Source organism: Pristis pectinata, chromosome 2 (assembly GCF_009764475.1).
Source record: "Pristis pectinata isolate sPriPec2 chromosome 2, sPriPec2.1.pri, whole genome shotgun sequence".
Classification (NCBI taxonomy): Eukaryota; Metazoa; Chordata; class Chondrichthyes; order Rhinopristiformes; family Pristidae; genus Pristis; species Pristis pectinata.
The window spans coordinates 6,450,869-6,468,451 of NC_067406.1; the positions used below are offsets into that span (position 1 = coordinate 6,450,869).

Consider the following 17,583-nt stretch of genomic DNA (forward strand, 5'->3'; position numbering starts at 1 on the left):
TTACTCTGTACTGTTATTGTTTTTACCTGTACTACCTCAACGCACTGTGTATGAACTCAATGTAACTGCACTGTATAATGAATTGATCTGTACAAACGGTATGCAAGACAAGTTTTTCACTGTACCTCAGTACAAGTGACAAGAATAAACCAATACTTAACCAGGAGTCAGCACTTATTAATCTAAGCATGGGGGAAGTGATGGGTGAATGAGAGTTTGATCACATGGATTAGACAGCAGAGTTTTACATGAATAAAAGGTAACTTTACTTATTCACACTAAGAGGGTGCCAGGGCAAAGCTGCATGTATTCCACATTCCTGGTGGCTCAAGTGCATTTGATGCAGAGCAGTTTGTTGGGCCACTTCAGGGGACAGTCACCCACGTGAGCATCACATACAGCTTGCACGGGGTTAGAAACATAGAAAACCTACAGCACATACAGGCCCTTTGGCCCACAAAGTTGTGCTGAACATGTCCCTACCTTAGAAATTACTAGGCTTACCCATAGCCTATTTTTCTAAGCTCCATGTACCTATCCAAAAGGCTCTTAAAAGACCCTGTCGTATCCACCTCCACCACCATTGCTGGCAGCCCATTCCACGCACTCACCACTCTGAGTTAAAAAAAACTTACTCCTCTATACCTACTCCCAGCACCTTAAACTTGTGTCCTCTTGTGGCCACCATTTCAACCCTGGGAAAAAGCCTCTGACTATCCACACGATCAATGCCTCTCATTTAAGGTTCACTGTGCAAAGGAACAATTTGGTGGAGTGGTTGGGGGGAAAACTGTGGTAACAACAGGATCCATTTCATAGTAGCTGCAATACCATGGACCTCGAGTGAAGAGTCTCAAGATTGACTCATAGGACAAAAATGGAAAAATTGTTACACTTTTAGAACATCACAGCACAGGCCCTTCGTCCCACAATGTTGTGCCGACATTTTATCCTGCTCTAAGATTTATCTAACCCTTCCCTCCCACATAGACACATGAATGATAGAAAAATGGAGGGCTAAGAGTCTCTTAAATGTCCCTAATGTACCTGCTCCCACAACCTCTGCCGGCAGTGCATTCCATGCACCTACCACTCTGGGTAAAAGAAAAGCTACCTCTGACATCCCCCTTATACCTTCCTCCAATCACCTTAAAATTATGTCCCCTCATGTTAGCCATTGTCGCCCTGGGAAAAAGTCTCTGACTGTCCACTTGATCTATGCCTCTTATCATTTTGTACACCTCTATCAAGCCACCTCTCATCCTCCTTCTCTCCAAAGAGAAAAGCCCTAGTATGCTCAACCCATCCTCCTAAGACATGCTCTCCAATCCACGCAGCATCCTGCTAAATCTCCTCTGCATCCTCTCTAAAGCTTCCACATCCTTCCTATAATGAGGCGACCAGAACTGAACACAATACTCCAAGTGTGGTCTAACCAGAGTTTTATATAGCTGCAACTTTACCTCACAGCTCTTAAACTCGATAATCGACTGATGAAGGCCAACTCACCATACGCCTTCTCAACAACCCCATCAACCAGTGCGGCAACCTTGAGAGATCTATGGACCTGCATGCAAGATCCCCCCCCCCCCCGTCCCTTAGATTTGGTAACCAAGAAATGTGTGCCATTGTTTATTTCAGAGCCATGCATTTGATAGCATGCTTACTATAGAATGAAACACAGTAAACAGCAATTTCTGGGTTACGTGTCAACTGGGTACTTTCCAGCAGAGGGATATGTCAAATTGGAAGTGGTTTATTATTGTCACATGTACCGAGGTACAGTGAAAAGCTTGTCTTACAAACCGATCATACAGGTCAATTCATTACACAGTGCAGTTACATTGAGTTAGTACAGAGTGCATTGAGGTAGTACAGGTAAAAACAATAACAGTACAGAGTAAAGTGTCACAGCTACAGAGAAAGTGCAGTGCAGATACACAATAAGGTGCAAGGTCATAACAAGATAGATTGCAAGGTCAAGAGTCCATCTTATTGTATTACGGAACCGTTCAATAGTCTTATAACAGCAGAGTACTGTGTACAGCTTTGGTCACCCCATTATAGGAAAAATGTGGTTAAACTGGAAAGAGTGCAGAAGAGATTTACAAGCATGTTGCCAGGACTAGAGGGCCTGAGTTATAGGGAGAGGTTGGCCAGGCTAAGTCTTTATTCCTTGGAACATAGGAGAATAAGTTGTGACCTTACAGAAATGTTTATAATTATGAGAGGCATAGACAAGGTGGACGGTAACAGCCTCTTCCCCAGGGTAGGGGAGTCCAAAACTAAGGGGCATAGGTTTAAAGATGAGAGGGGAGAGATTTAAAAGTGACCTGATGGGCAACTTTTTTCATGCAGAGAGTGGTGAGTATAAGGAGCGAGCTGCCAGAGGAAGTGGGTGAGGCAGGTACAACAGTATCATTTAAGCAGCATTTGGATAGGTACACAGAGGGGCGCAGCTTGGAGGGATATGGGTCGGACGCAGGAAATTGGGACTAGCTGGGTGGACATAGTGGTCAGTATGGACTGGTTGGGCCAAAAAGCTCGAGAAGGTGTTTGGCCAAACACTGGCAAGTGGGACTTTCTTGGATGGGGCACCTTGACTGACACGGTGACAAGAGATTCTGCAGATGCTGGAATCTGGAACAACAGACGCAAAACGCTGGAGGAACTCAGCAGGTCAGGCAGATCCACAGAGGAAAATGAACCCGATAAAGGGTCTCGACCCGAAACGTCAACTGTTTATTCCCCTCCATAGATGCTGCCTGACCCACTGAGTTCCTCCAGCATTGTTGAGTGTGTTGATTGGCATGGACCAGCTAAGTCAAAGGGCCTGCTTCCAAGCTGTATAACATAGAAAACCTACAGCACAATTCAGGCCCTACGGCCCACAAAGTTGTGCCAAACATGTCCCTACCTTAAAAATTACTAGGCTTACCCATAGCCCTTTATTTCTCGAAGCTCCATGTACTTATCCAAAAGTCTCTCAAAAGACCCTATTGCATCCACCTCCACCACCGTTGCTGGCAGCCCATTCCACGCACTCACCACTCTCTGAGTAAAAAACGTACCCCTGACATCTCCTCTATACTTACTCCCCAGCATCTGAAACCTGTGTCCTCTTGTGGCAACCATTTCAGCCCTGGGAAAAAGCCTCTGACCATCCACACCATCAATGCCTCTTATCACGTTATACACTATCTCCTGACCATTTTGTTTTATGACAACATAAGATATTTTTATTAATCACGTGTACATTGAAACATCCAGTGAAATGCATCTTTTGCGTAGTGTTCTGGGGGCAGCCCGCAAGTGTCGCCACGCTTTTGGCGCCAACATAGCACGCCCGCAACTTCCTAACCTGTACGTCTTTGGAATGTGGGAGGAAACTGGAGCACCCGGAGGAAACCCACGCAGACACGGGGAGAACGTACAAACTCCTTACAGACAGCGGCAGGAATTGAACCCAGATCGCTGGCTCTGTAATAGCGTCACGCTAACTGCTACACTACTGTGCCTACCCGTACACTCTGCAGATCATTGCAGATTTCCAACAACTGCAGATTTTTGCATTTCGACATCTTTTCTTAAATTAATTCAAAAGCCTGCTTCCCACACCAAGGTTGCAAAGGGACCATGTGCCAAATTGCCGCCAAGAACCCATTTCACCAGGCGCATGCGCACCGCGGCTGGCTCTCCGCCAAGACGCATGCGCAGTGTGACGACCGCGACCCCCGTCACTGCATCAAGATGGCGCCGGAGAGCGGGGCGAGCGGCCCCGTCCGCCGACTTTGTGAGGCGATCCTCCCCCCCCCACGACCGTGCCGAAACCTCGCCACCGCCCCGCCCTCTGTCCGGCCGCCCCCCCCCTCTCGTCTCCACACCTCGTTGCGCAGCGGGTCCAGCTTGTAGACGGTCTGCAGCTGGTTCCGGAGCCGCATCGCGTTCGCCATCGGAGCGTCAACCGCCATCGCGCTGCGTCAGCCGGTCCCCCCCCCCCCGCCAACCTCCGCCTCTGCGTCATCACGCACGGCGGCGCCGCCGGGCAGAGCCGTCCCGCCGCTGGCGAGCCGGGAGGCGCCGGCAGGGGGCGGGCTGGGTGGAGGTGGCGCACACAGGGGAGGGGGAGGGAGAGGGGGAGGGAGAGGGGGGGGGAGAGGGGGGGGGAGAGGGGGGGGGGGGGGAGGGAGAGGGGGGGGGAGGGAGAGGGAGAGGGGGGGGAGGGAGAGGGGGGGGAGGGAGAGGGAGGAGGGAGAGGAGGTCAATGCACATTCCCTGCAAGTGGGAGTGAGGCACTGCTGATAGTGGGGCACACAGTGAAATGCATCTTTTTGCATAGAGTGTTCTGGGGGCAGCCCGCAAGTGTCGCCACGCTTCCAGCGCCAACACAGCATGCCCACAACTTCCTAACCCGTATGTCTTTGGAATGTGGGAGGAAACTGGAGCACCCGGAGGAAACCCACGCACACGCGGGGAGAATGTGCAAACTCCTTACAGCCAGCAGCTGGAATTGAACCTGGGTCACTGGCGCTGTAATAGTGTTATGCTAACTGCCACATTACCGTGCATGAACATCAGTGCTGGTCTGGAAATCGAGAGTTTATACACATGTGCAATGAAAAACTTACTTGTAGCAGCATCATCACAGGTACATAGCATCAGAGACGACATTCACGAGAAAAATTACTTTTGTTTTTACACACGCAAGAAGCAGGCACAGTAGTGTAGCGGTTAGCGTAATGCTTAACAGCGCCAGCGACCTGGGTTCAATTCCCGCCGCTGTCTGTAAGGAGTTTGTACGTTCTCCCTGTGTCTGCGTGGGTTTCCTCCGGGTGCTCCGGTTTCCTCCCACATTCCAAAGACGTACGGGTTAGGAAGTTGTGGGCATGCTGTGTTGGCGCCAGAAGCGTGGCGACACTTGTGGGCTGCCCCCAGAACACTCCACGCAAAAAGATGTATTTCACTGTGTTTCGATGTACATGTGACTAATAAAGATACATTATAATTAGAACAAAAAAAGTATTGTAGTGCAAGTGGTCAAACAGCCAACAAAAGGCATTGCAAATTCCTCCAACATCCAGAGTGCAGCAGTTCAAGGACAGGGAATGTTGTAACAGCCACATCCCAGAAAGTAAAGTATTCAAATATAGAGTTGTCAGATTAAATTCCATGTAATTGCTTTATCTCAGTACATGTTACAATACAGTGGAAAAGTTGTTTTGCATGCCATCCAGACAGATCATTTCAAACAAGTACATGGAGGTAGTACAAAGCAATAACAGAATGCAGAATATAGTGTTACAGTTGCAGAGAAAGTGCAGTGCAGGCAGACAATGAGGGGCAAGGGCCATGATGAGGTAGAGGGATTAAGAGTTTATCATGGTCCTTTCAATAGTCTTTTAACTGCGGGATAGAAGCCACTCTTGAACCTGCTGGAGTGTGTATTCTCTGCCTGATTTTGGTGGGGGTGGGGGTGGTTGGAAGAAGAATGGGTGGGAGGGGTCTTTTGACTGATTAGGCTGGGTGCAGCCTCAAACTTTAAAATGATCGTAGAAGTGTTGATAATTTTTCCACAAATAAGGTGACCAGACACCAATGAACCCAGTAAGAAATTCAATAGAAATCTCATTACCCAGAATGCAAAACTCAGTACCACATGGAGCAACTGAAGTGTTTAGCAGAGATGTATTAAGGGGGAAAAACAGGAAAAACCAAGGAGGAAGAGCAGAGTAGGGCAATAGATTTAAGAGGGGAAGTAGACTCCCATAATCCATGAACCATTCCAATGTTTGCAGATGCAAAAAGTAGACACTACTCAGAAGAACATGAGCAGAAGGTTAGTCCAATATTACACATTAAAATTGAGCATCGTTAAGGGGGAAGAATTGTCACTACATAGATTAGAATACAAGTTCAAGAGGTATTTCATCATGTTCTGGAGGAAAGTGATTAAAAAAAAAGTTAGTGGTTACGGCATAGGAGGCCATTAGGCCAGTCAGCTTCAAGCTAGTAAAAGCGATCCAGTTGGTCTTACTCTCTCACACCATTGCTCTGCAGTTTTTCCAGAGTCAAAGTAAAGTTGTCATATGCACAAGTTCATGTATGCATAGGTGCAATAAAAACTTACAGCAACATCATAGGTACATAGCATCAGAGACAACAGTCACAGGAAAAATTAAACATACACAAGGAAGAACATAATTAGAACAAAAGGAAACCATTTCCTTTCAGATACTTTTCTGACTTTTTTTTTTAAAAATGAAAAATTGATTCACTTAACTGGCAGTGCTTTTGCCGATCTTAAATCAAAGTGCACAAGAGGTTTTTTTCCTCATGTTACTTTTATTTCCACTGCCAATCATTTCATTCTAATATCCCAAGGTTCTAACCAGTGGCAACAGTTTCTTTATCTACATCATTATTTTAATGACCTTTTAGATTTCTTCACAACCTCCAAGGAGAACAACCCCAGCTTCCCCAGTCTAAACCAATTTCCCTCTTCCATAGAAGCATTTTATGCACCCTCTCGAAAGGTTTTATACATCTTTCTCAACACAGCACTGGAGTTGGGGCCAAATGCTCATCATGATTTCCTTTCTTTTGTACTCGACACCACTCTTTCCAAAACTTGGTATCTCATGCACTTTCTTTCCCTTGAAAAAAAGAACAAATATTGTCAACTGGTATGCCCTCTTTTCAGAAAGTTTGAGGTATCTCAGAAAGCCACATCATGAGAACAGATGTGGAGGAGATGGAGAAACAGAGAAGGTAATAGTGTCCTTGCAAGTGACAGTGTGAGAAGAGGCGTAGTCAAGGTAACTCAGTATCAACCTGCCTTGCATTTCCAACAAGTTATGCAGATATAACACCATCACCACACCAAAAAAAATCTTTGTTCTTATACTCTTTTAAAGAATTGTGGCCCCTAGTTAACTTTTGCTTCTAATCAAATCCTAACAAAATGTTACACCTCACATTTCTTAGCATTAAAATACCTGGCACATTGCTACTCATTCCACCAGCCTAACTTCTGCTCCTGGAGGCCCATTACTATCCTCTGTTCAGTATCTACACATCAAAGTTTTGTGTTATCCACAAGTCAGCAATTCTTCTTCATGCACAGACATTAAATTACTCAAATCTGGAATAACACTGACCTCTTGGATGAATCTATTCAAATTTAAAAACTTGGGATAGAATATCTCTTCCATAACCCTCAAGAAAGAATTGGGTGAACAAAAAAAAAATCCAGGAACTATTTCTGTTCAATTCCCAAAGATCATTCTTGCTCTTCCTTAACCAAGTACCAAAGTTCACACTCCCCCTGAAGAATTTATTCCTGTTTCACTCAGCCAGGTTAGATTGCATCTGTTCTAAAACATGAACCAGAACAGGAACGAATTATTGGGATTGGTGGTAATGACAGGATTGGGAGTAGGCCAATCCTCTCATTGCCACCAATCCTTTCAGCCTATCAGATGTATCCCAAGGTTGCTCAACCTTAACTCCTGTTTACCTGCAATTGTTCTCTGAATTGCAATTCCATTAGTCTCTGTTTTTGAAATGTTGTGATTGGGTGATAGGGGAGGACAGAACCAGACCTCATTCATCTTTTGTTTTGAAGAAATGCTCCTTGAAATTACCCCAGACTGACCTTGCTCTATTTTAAAATTATATCCCATTTACTAGACCACCCACAGATACACTTTAAAAAACTACCCACTCCTTTAATTTGTTTAACAACCTTAATCATCTCAATTAAATCAGCCTTTAATCTTCTAAACTCCAATAGCTACTACAACCAGACCTCATAATTTAACCTTGTTAGCTGTGGTATTTTTCTGATTGGGAAAACCTGGATTTGGATTCTGGATTAACAATGGACTCTGTCTGCGTTTCTCAGTAAAGCAGCCAACATAATCAAAGATCCCACCCACTCTGAACATTCTCTCCTCTTCCCCCCTCCCATCAAGCAGAAGAGTCATAGAACAATACAGCACAGATACAGGCCCTTCGGCCCAAAAAATCCATGCTGACCATGGTGCCCACCCATCTAGTCCCAATTTCCTGAGTTTGACCCATATCTCTCCAAGCCCCACTCCTCCATGTACCTATCCAAGTGCTTCTTCAATGATACTTTTGTACCTGCCTCACCCACTTCCTCTGGCAGCTTGTTGCATATACTCACCACCCTCTGCGTGAAAAAGTTGCCCCTCAGGTCCTTTTTAAATCTTTCCCCTCTCACCCTAAACTTATGCCCCCTAGTTTTGGACTCCCCTACCCTGGGGAAAAGACTGCTACCTTCCACCTTATCTGTGCCCCTCATGATTTTATAAACATATAAGATCAGCCCTCATTCTCCGACACTCCAAGGAACAAAGACCCAGCCTGGCCAACCTCTCCCTGTAACTCAGGCCCTCTAGTCCTGGCAACATCCTCGTAAATCTTTTCTGCGCTCTTTCCAGCTTAACCACATTTTTCCTATAACAGAGTGACCAAAACTGTACACAGTACCCCAAGATACAAAAGCATGAAAGCTGATACCCAGGCTCAAGGACAGCTTCTATCCCACTGTTATAAGACTATTGAATGGTCCCCTAGTACAATAAGATGGACTCTTCACCTCACAATCTACTTTGTTATGGCCTTGCACCCTCTATGTCTGCTGCACTGCACCTTCTCTGTAACTGTAACACTTCATTCTGCATTTTGTTATTGTTTTCCCTTGTACTACCTCAATGCACTGTTGTAATGAAACGATTTGTATGGATGGCATGCAAAACAAAGTTTTTCACTGTACCTCGGTACATGTGACAATAATAAACCGATACCCATACCAATTAAAGTGACAGAAATGCAATGGGGATCTTTTCCTGGTCCCTGTAATTTACTTAAATCTACTTGAGAGAACTGTTGGTCATGGTGTAAAGGCAATATTGTTTTCAGTGGCTTATGCGGATAATGGGGGGAGAACAGCATCAGAGAGGAGCTCATTTGACTCTTTGACATGTTACCAACACCCTCACCTCCAGTTAGGGCTCCCTAACAAGGACGTCTACCGTTGCTCACACCAGTGGGATGTTAGTGCATTTTTTTTAATGGACTGACCTATAACAATGGTGTTGACACCTTGAAAGTAATTTTGTAAAGTAGTGTGAAGTGTTTCTGAGAAATGCCACAGTCTGGAAGAAATGCAAGAATCTATTCTGTCTCAGGCACAGTTCTGCACACCCGTTAACCACTTCTGCCAATCCCTTAATGCATGTTGCCTTTTAACATTATTGGCAGTTCATGCCTTTCACCCATGGCATTTCTCACCTCCTGCCCCTCAATGTTATTGCACCTTCCTCAGTGTTCATCCCACCTCCAGTGGTACCTCAATTTTCCCCTCGAATCCTTCACCATTGCTCCCTGATGCCATCATCCCCTCCCAGTAGTTGGTTGATACTCTTCATCCTTATTATCAATTTGTTCTCTTTACCTCATTCTACAGCCACACCTTGCTCTGGGTGCTAGGACCGTTGTATTCTGCCATACATCTATCCCCCACTCCATACATTCCTGCTGTTTTCCCTCTCTGAAACCACAAACTGATCATTCAGCAATTACCTCCCCCGCCACCCCCCTTATCTACTACACCTCTCTCTCTTTCAGAGATGTATTGTGTAGTGTTTTAATTTTCTTTCTTGTTTCTATTTTTTCCTGGTAATTGCAAGAGGCGAGATTGTAAAGGTATTGGTATTGGTATTGGTTTATTATTGTCACTTGCACGAGGTACAATGAAAAGCTTGTCTTACAAACTGATCATACAGGTCAATTCATTACACAGTGCAGATACGTTGGGTTAGTACAGAGTGCATTGATGTAGTACAGGTAAAAACAATAACAGTACAGAGTAAAGTGTCACAGCTACAGAGAAAGTGCAGTGCAATAAGGTGCAAGGTCACAACAAGATAGGACATGAGGTCATAGTCCATCTCATCATATAAGGGAACTATTCAATAGTCTTATCACAGTGGGGTAGAAGCTGTCAAGTCTGGTGGTACGTGCCCTCAGACTCCTGTATCTTCTACCCGATGGAAGAGGAGAGAAGAGAGAATGTCCCGGGTGGGTGGGGTCTTTGATTATGCTGGCTGCTTCACCAAGACAGCGAGAAGTAAAGACCAAGGAGGGGAGGCTGGTGTCCGTGATGCGCTGGGTTGTGTCCACAACTCTCTGCAGTTTCTTGCGGTCCTGGGCAGAGCAGTTGCCGTATCAAGCCGTGATACATCCAGATAGGATGCTTTCTATGGTGCATTAGTAAAAGTTGGTGAGAGTCAAAGGGGACAAACCAAATTTCTTTAGCCTCCTGAGGAAGTAGAGGCGTTGGTGAGCTTTCTTGGCCGTAGCATCTACGTGATTTGACCAGGACAGGCTGTTGGTGATGTTCACTCCCAGGAACTTGAAGCTCTCAACCCTCTCGACCTCAGCACCATTGGTGGGTTTTGCTCAATGAGTAGCACACTTGTTTCTCATTGTAGAGTTTATGGTTTCAGCTTGGACACCAGAAACTTAAGCCCATAATCCACACTGCCACTGTTTGAAAGCACCACCTGTGGGTGAGATGTCAAACCCTCATAAGTGGACATAAGATGTCCCACGGCACAATTTAGAAGAGCAAGAAAGATTTCAAGTATCCCTTTCTCCTGTCGCTGAGCACTGGTGATTTTATTCCCCAGAAGGCCACCAGGTGACACCAGTTTTCAGGTAATCAGATCCAAAGGCAGCAGATTGAACCACACTTACTTTGTCTCCTCACAATAAAAGGCCTGCCACATTGCTTTTTTTCTTGACTTCAGGTAATTGTTGATACAAGAGGAAGATAAGGAGTAAATTGTATCTGAAAGAATTAGGCAAAAAGAGTTAGTTTTTTTTTTAAATATTAGAATTTATCAAATTCATACATGCCTGGAATGAATTCCAATGGGAGTGTTCAATAGCTCTTCAATTCAGATATTCTGAAGACAGTAGCTATTTGAAAGGTTCCTGGAAGTAGTGAACAATGGCTCTAGAGAGAATAAGAACTTGGAAGAAATTAGAAATAGTAGATTTACATTATTAGAGAAATTAGTGGGACAGAAATCTGATAAATCTACACATTCTAATGACATGCATACCTAGGCCTTTGAAAGAGATGCAGTAATGATAGTGGATTCACTGGTTGTTATCTTACGGAATTCAATGGTTCTCGAATGGTTCCCACAGTTTGGAAGGTAGCAAATGTAACCCACTATTTTATAAAGGAAGGAGAGGGGAAAAACACCAGGGATTTACAGACCAGAGAGTCTGAACAACTGAACAATGCAGTGATCTTTTCTGGAGGAAGTGGTAATGGGGAACTAAGAAAATAGTATTAGAGGATTGGTTAATGAACAGAAAATGGTAGAAATAAATGTGGTTTCAGATTACCAGGCTGCCTCCTGTGGGTGCCATTGGGGCCTCAGCTGTTCACAGTCTTTATTGGTGGCTAAGGGGACCGTGTGGATGAGTCAGTTTTGAGGAGATTGTAGAGAAACTACAAAAGACACAATCAGGCGAAGTGAATAGATGAGGACATAGCGGGTGGAATATATTGTGGAAAAAGTATGAGATCTACCACTTTGTTGGAAATAATAGAAAAATGGAGAACTTTTTAAGTGGTGAGAGAGTGCAAGGCATTGTTCATTTGTCCTTGTATGTGAAAGATTGAAAGAGTAGCAATAGATTAGGAAGGTAAGCTGCATATTGGCCTTTATTACAAGATAATTTGAATGCAAGAGTAAAGGTGATGTTGTGCAAAATTACATAAGGTCTTGGTGACAAATTTGGAATACTGTCTATAAATTTGGTCTTCCTAGCTAAAAAGGATGTATTTGTTGTAGAGGGAGTACCATGACTGCTCGCCAGATTGATTCTTGGGATGGGGTATGGACCCAGTAGCAGACTGGGCCTGTACTCTCTAGGGTTTAGAAAAATGATATGTGATCTCATTGAAATGAATAGGGCTTGAGAGGTGGATACAGGGCTGATGTTTTTCCTGGCTGGGGTGTCTAGAACTAGGGGTTCTAGTCTCAAAATAAGGATTCAGTTTTCTGGAATGAAATGTGAAAAAGTTACTTCACCCAGACAGTAGTGAATCTTTGAAATTCTCTATCCAAGAGGGCCCTCAAGGTTCAGTCACTGATATATCTCAAGATCACAAGACAAAGGGGCAGAAGTAGGCCATTTGGCCCATCGAGTCTGCTCTACTACCTCACCATTGGCTAAACTATTCTCCCATCTAGCCCCAATTCCTGGTCTTTTCTCCATATCCCTTGATACCCTGACTAATTAGACACCTATCAATCTCCTCCTTAAACACCCCCAATGATCGGGCCTCCACAGCTGTATGTGGCAACGAATTCCACAAGTATTCAGGACAGATCAATAGTTTTTTTTAATGTTAAGGGAATCATGGAATATGGGGTCAGTACAGTGAAGTGCCACTAAGGTTCTGTGAAAATCTTATTGAATGACAGAACAGAGTGAATGGCCTACTCTTTCTGTTTCTTATTTAGCATCCTTCCTGATCTCTGAATGTCAGAAAGGACTTTAAAGCTTTTATACATTTGGTGTGTTATTATTTGTAGCATAGGAAAATTGAGAGTCAATTTGGGCAAAGCAAACTCCCTCAAAAATCATTGCGGTAATAACATGATTATTGGTTTATCATAATAGATAATCATTCTAAAGGCTTTTTACGTGCACCCTACGAGGTGAGGCAGGGCATCAGTTTAAAATCTCAACTGAAACCTGGCACTTCTGTCAGTGCAGCAGAGCTATAGTAGTGCTGCGGAGAGCCAGCCTGGATCTTTACACACAAGAGGACGTGGATGGAAGAATGAGCAAATATTGGGTGCAGTTTGCTTTAACTTTTACAAAGATAGTGGCTCATACAGGTACAGATTCACAAGAAGCTATATCACGGTCACAGCTGGATGCTGTGTTCCAAATTCTTTTCACCCTTTGCTCCAAAAGCAAGTTTACATGAAACAATCATCACTCTGTGAGAGCAACTTACAGTTGGTATCTTAATATGAGCTGGTATTTGAGCTATGAGAGGGTATTCCCATGGAGCTTTTAGTCTTTTCCCCCACTTTCCATGACACCTGCAGATCACAATGTCCTACCTGCGCACTCTGCTCTGTTGAATCACAGAATTACCATTGAAATAAGTCAGTTGGCCCATCGAGTCTGTGTCAGCTCCTGGTAGAGCAATCCAGTCAGTTCCATTTCCCTGCTCTTCCACCTGAGCTGATCACCAACCACCCTAATAATTAGCGGAACAGCCATGAAATGCAGTATAGGTCATTCCTGTTTTTTTCCCTTGTGTTCCCTTGTTCTTTTTGGCTCAGTTTCTCCTTCTGTCACACTCATTGTCTTTTTTTCTCTTTCTACTCAGTTTCCGCTGATTCCTCGGCTGTACTTTTCTATGTTCTATGTTTATCCTCAAATGTAAAGAAATTTTTAGCAACAATAATCAAGGAAGACAGTTATAGGCACTTAAAAAGTTTAATTTGATAAAGGAAAGTAGGCACAGATTACTTTTGACTAATGGATTTAAAATTTTCTGCAATAGGTTCAGAAAGCAGTTCTAATCTGGAATTCACTGGTAAGGGTGGTAGAATCAATCAGTGCCATCAAAAGGGAATTGAAAATAGATAATTGAGAGAGGATAATTTGCAGGATGTGGGAGTCATTAGCACATCTGCCATCTATTGCCCGTTCAAATGCCCTTGAGAAGGTAGTGGAAGCCATCTTAAACTGCTGTAGCCCACGTAATGTAGGGATAGAAACTATGAACAAGGAAATGAACAAATTCACGCCCTCTGCAGCCCATGTGATGATGCGGATTGCTGGTTTTATTTACATTTTTCTGAGAGGAGCCAACAACACAAGTTTTGTCTTGTTCCAGTTCAAACAAGTCAAAAGTAATCAAATAGACTCATGCAATGTTGACCTTTATAATTTTTGTTTGTTTTTGTGTGGTAATGTGGACCTCCCTAGCAAGGTTTGTTGTCCATCCCTATGTGCCCTTGAACTGAGTGTCTTGCAAGGCCATTTCAGAAGTCAGTTATCAGTCAAGCACTTTTCTTCCATGAACTAAATGAGTCTTCTTATAACAGTGGTAGTTTCGTGGTCATCATCCCTGAAATTATCATTGCATTCCAAGTTTACTTAAGTAAATTTAAATTTTCTAGTTGTCATGTTGGGATTTAAACTCATGTCTCTGGATTAAGGCATATGGATACCAGGACAGTAATTCGACCACCATGCTGCCAGATCTTCATCTCAGGTTGGTGGGGTGAGGAGGAAGTGGGTGTTAGAATATCATTGACAGGAACTGTGTGTAGTCTTGGTCAGCCCTAGTTAATTATAATAAAGCAAAATCTTATCCAATTTTGAGATATGGGCATCCTGGCAAGACTCACATTTATTGCCATCCCTAGTTGTCCTTAAGAAGGTGGCGATAGAATTAGAATGGAAGGTGAAGGTACTCGCATAAGATTGTTAGGTAAGAACTGTGAAGGTTTTGGCCAAGTGACAATGGAAGGATGGCCAATGTAAGTCCAGATGGCATGTCATGACTCATCATTATCATCTTGCACCACCAACTTTTTTTATTGTTAAATGTTTCCTGCCCTAATACAAGTCACGGCTTTTTTGATTACGCCTCCTCCCACCCTGCCTCCTACAAGGAGTCCATTCTATTCCCTATTACTCCATCTATGTCTAAGAAATGTCTTCCCTTCTTCCTGAACTCGGGCTTTCCCTCCTATTGGTAATTGGTTTATTATTATCACATGTACCAAGATACAGTGAAAAGCTTTGTCTTGCATGTCATCCATACAGATCATTCCAAATATAAGTACGGTGAGGTAAAAAACAATAACAGTAAAAACAATAACAGAAGGCAAAGTTACAGTTTACAGTTACAGAGAAAGTGCAGAGCAGGAAGGCAGATAAGGTGCAAGGGCCCTGACAAGGTAGGTTGTGAGGTCAGGAGTTCATCTTTATCATACAAGAGTTCCGTCCAAGACTCTTATAACAGTGCGGTAGTAGATGTCCTTGAGCCTGATGGTTTGAGTTTTCAGTTGTATCTTCTGCCTAATGGAAGGGGGAAGAAGAGAGAATGACCAGGGTGAGAGGGCCTTTGATAACGTTGGCTGCTTTCTTGAGGCAGTGGGAAGTGTAGAATAGTGGACAGTGCCATTAACCACATCTCATCTATTTCTCACATCACCCTGGCCTCTCCTCCCTAAGAGAGCAAGAACAGAGTTCTCTTAGTCCTCACCTTCCACTCCATCAGCATCTACATTCAATGGATCTTCCCAATATTTGCTAGTTCCAACAAAATTACATATCTCCCACCCTTTGGAGCGAGCAGCTGAGTGAGAGGGAGCAGAGTGGTCGGGCTTTGGCTTAAGGGGCTTCAGCGTAAAGGGGCAAGGCAGGTGAGTAGCTGGTATGTAGGTAAACGTAAGGTTTACCTATCATCTGTGATTAATATTTAAGTAGGAAAAACTAGGGGGAAGAGAAAGGAATTAGTTCAGATGGAGGACAGGGTGGTGAGCTGCAGCTGCTCGATGTGGGAACTCGTGGACCTTGCTGCGGTCCACGATGGCCACATCTGCAGTCAGTGCTTGAGGCTGGAGGAACTTCGGCTCAAAATCGATGAGCTGGAGTTACAGCTTCAAACACTGTGCAGCATCAGGGACAGGGAGAGTTTTGTAGATACTGTACATAAGGAGACGGTCACCCCCCTTAGAGCAGGTAATTCTGGAGACCAGGAAGTAGACAGAATGGTGACTGTCAGGGGAGGGAAAAGGAAAAAGAAAACGAACAGGCAGATACAGCAGAGGACCCCGGAGGCTGTTCCCCTCAGTAACAGGTTTTACGCTTTGGAGGCTGTTGAGGGAGATGACCTGCCGGGGCCTAGCAGCAGTAGCCAGGTCTGTGGCACTGGGACCGGTCCTGCTGCTCAGAAGGGAAGGGAGGAGAAGAGGAAGGCAGTAGTGATAGGGGACTCGATAGTCAAGGAAAAAGATAGGAGGTTCTGTGGCAGTGAGCATGAATCCCAGATGGTTTGTTGCCTCCCAGGTGCCAGGGTCCGGGATGTCACGGATCGGGTCCACAGGATTCTAGAGCGGGAGGGAGAACAGCCAGAAACCGTGGTTCATGTTGGTACCAACGACATAGGTGGGAAGAGGGATGAGGTCCTGAAAAGTGAATTTAGCGAGCTAGGCAGAAGGCTGAAGGACAGGACCTCGAGGGTAGCGATCTCAGGATTGCTGCCAGTGCCACATGATAGTGAAGGTAGGAACAGAAGGAGATGGCAGATAAATGCATGACTGAGAAGTTGGTGCAGGAGGGAGGGTTTTAGGTTTTTGGATCATTGGGATCTCTTCTGGGGAAGGTGAGACCTGTACAGAGAGGACGGGTTATACCCAAACTTGAGGGGGGCCAATATCCTTGCGGCCAGGTTTGCTCGGGTGGTTCAGGAGGGTTTAAACTAGATTGCGAGGGGGAAGGGAACCGGAGGAGTAGGTCAGAGGAAGAAGGGGATGGGGAAAAGTCAGATCTGACAGGTAGAGAGACTTTGAGGAAGGAGAAGCAGAGTACAGGCTACAAAAGTAGTAAGGTGGATGGGCTAAAGTGTATTTACTTGAATACGAGAAGCATCAGGAATAAGGGAGATGAACTGAGAGCTTGGATAAGTACATGGGACTATGATATTGTGGCTATTACAGAGACATAGATGACATCGGGGCAGGAATGGATATTGAATATTCCTGGTTTTCAGTGTTTTAAAAGGGGTAGGGAGAAGAGGAGGAGGGGTGGCGTTACTGGTCAGGGACACAGTTACAGCTGTAGAAAGGGTAGATAATGTAGAAGGCTCCTCTTTAGCGTCAATGTGGGTGGAAGTTAGGAATAAGAAAGAGGCAGTTACCCTCCTGGGAGTATTCTATAGGCCCCCCGGTAGCAGTAGGGATACTGAGGAGCAGATTGGGAGGCAGTTTTTGGAGAGATGCGAAAATAACAGGGTTATTATAATGGGAGACTTCAACTATCCAAATATTGATTGGCACCTACTTAGTGCCAAAGGTTTAGATGAGGTGCAGTTTGTTAAGTGTGTCCAGGACGGATTCCTGTCACAGTATGTTGACAGGCTGACTAGAGGGAATGCCATATTAGATCTAGTTTTAGGTAGTGAACCTGGTCAGGTGACAGATCTATCGGTGGGTGAGCATTTGGGGGGCAGAGACCATTGCTCCATGACCTTTAGAATTGTCATGGACAAGGATAGGGGCAAAGAGGACAGGAAGTAATTTAACTGGGGGAGGGTGAATTATGAGGCTATAAGGCGAGAACTTGGGACTGTAAATTGGGGTGACATTTTTGAAGGGAAATGTACTGTGGAGATGTGGTCGATGTTCAGGGAACTTTTGCAGGATGTTAGGGATAAATTTGTCCCAGTGTGGCAGAGAAGGAATGGTAGGGTGAAGGAACCGTGGGTGACGAGAG

General features: G+C 44.6%; 1 protein-coding gene across 4 annotated transcripts in view; it reads right to left on the reverse strand.

Moving 5' to 3' along the window:
- Positions 1–7,308, reverse strand: part of pcgf1 (polycomb group ring finger 1) — a 70,670-nt gene extending 63,362 nt beyond the window's left edge. For 3 of the 4 annotated variants that reach the window (XM_052038893.1, XM_052038903.1, XM_052038878.1), the window contains exon 1: positions 3,885–3,980. In XM_052038893.1, coding sequence (XP_051894853.1) covers positions 3,885–3,971 — 87 coding nt within the window. In that variant the 5' untranslated portion in view covers positions 3,972–3,980. Of the gene's footprint in view, positions 1–3,884; positions 3,981–7,157 lie in introns of those variants that run through there. The other variant, XM_052038885.1, reaches the window with a different exon arrangement.
- Between the last annotated feature and the right edge of the window lie 10,275 nt (positions 7,309–17,583).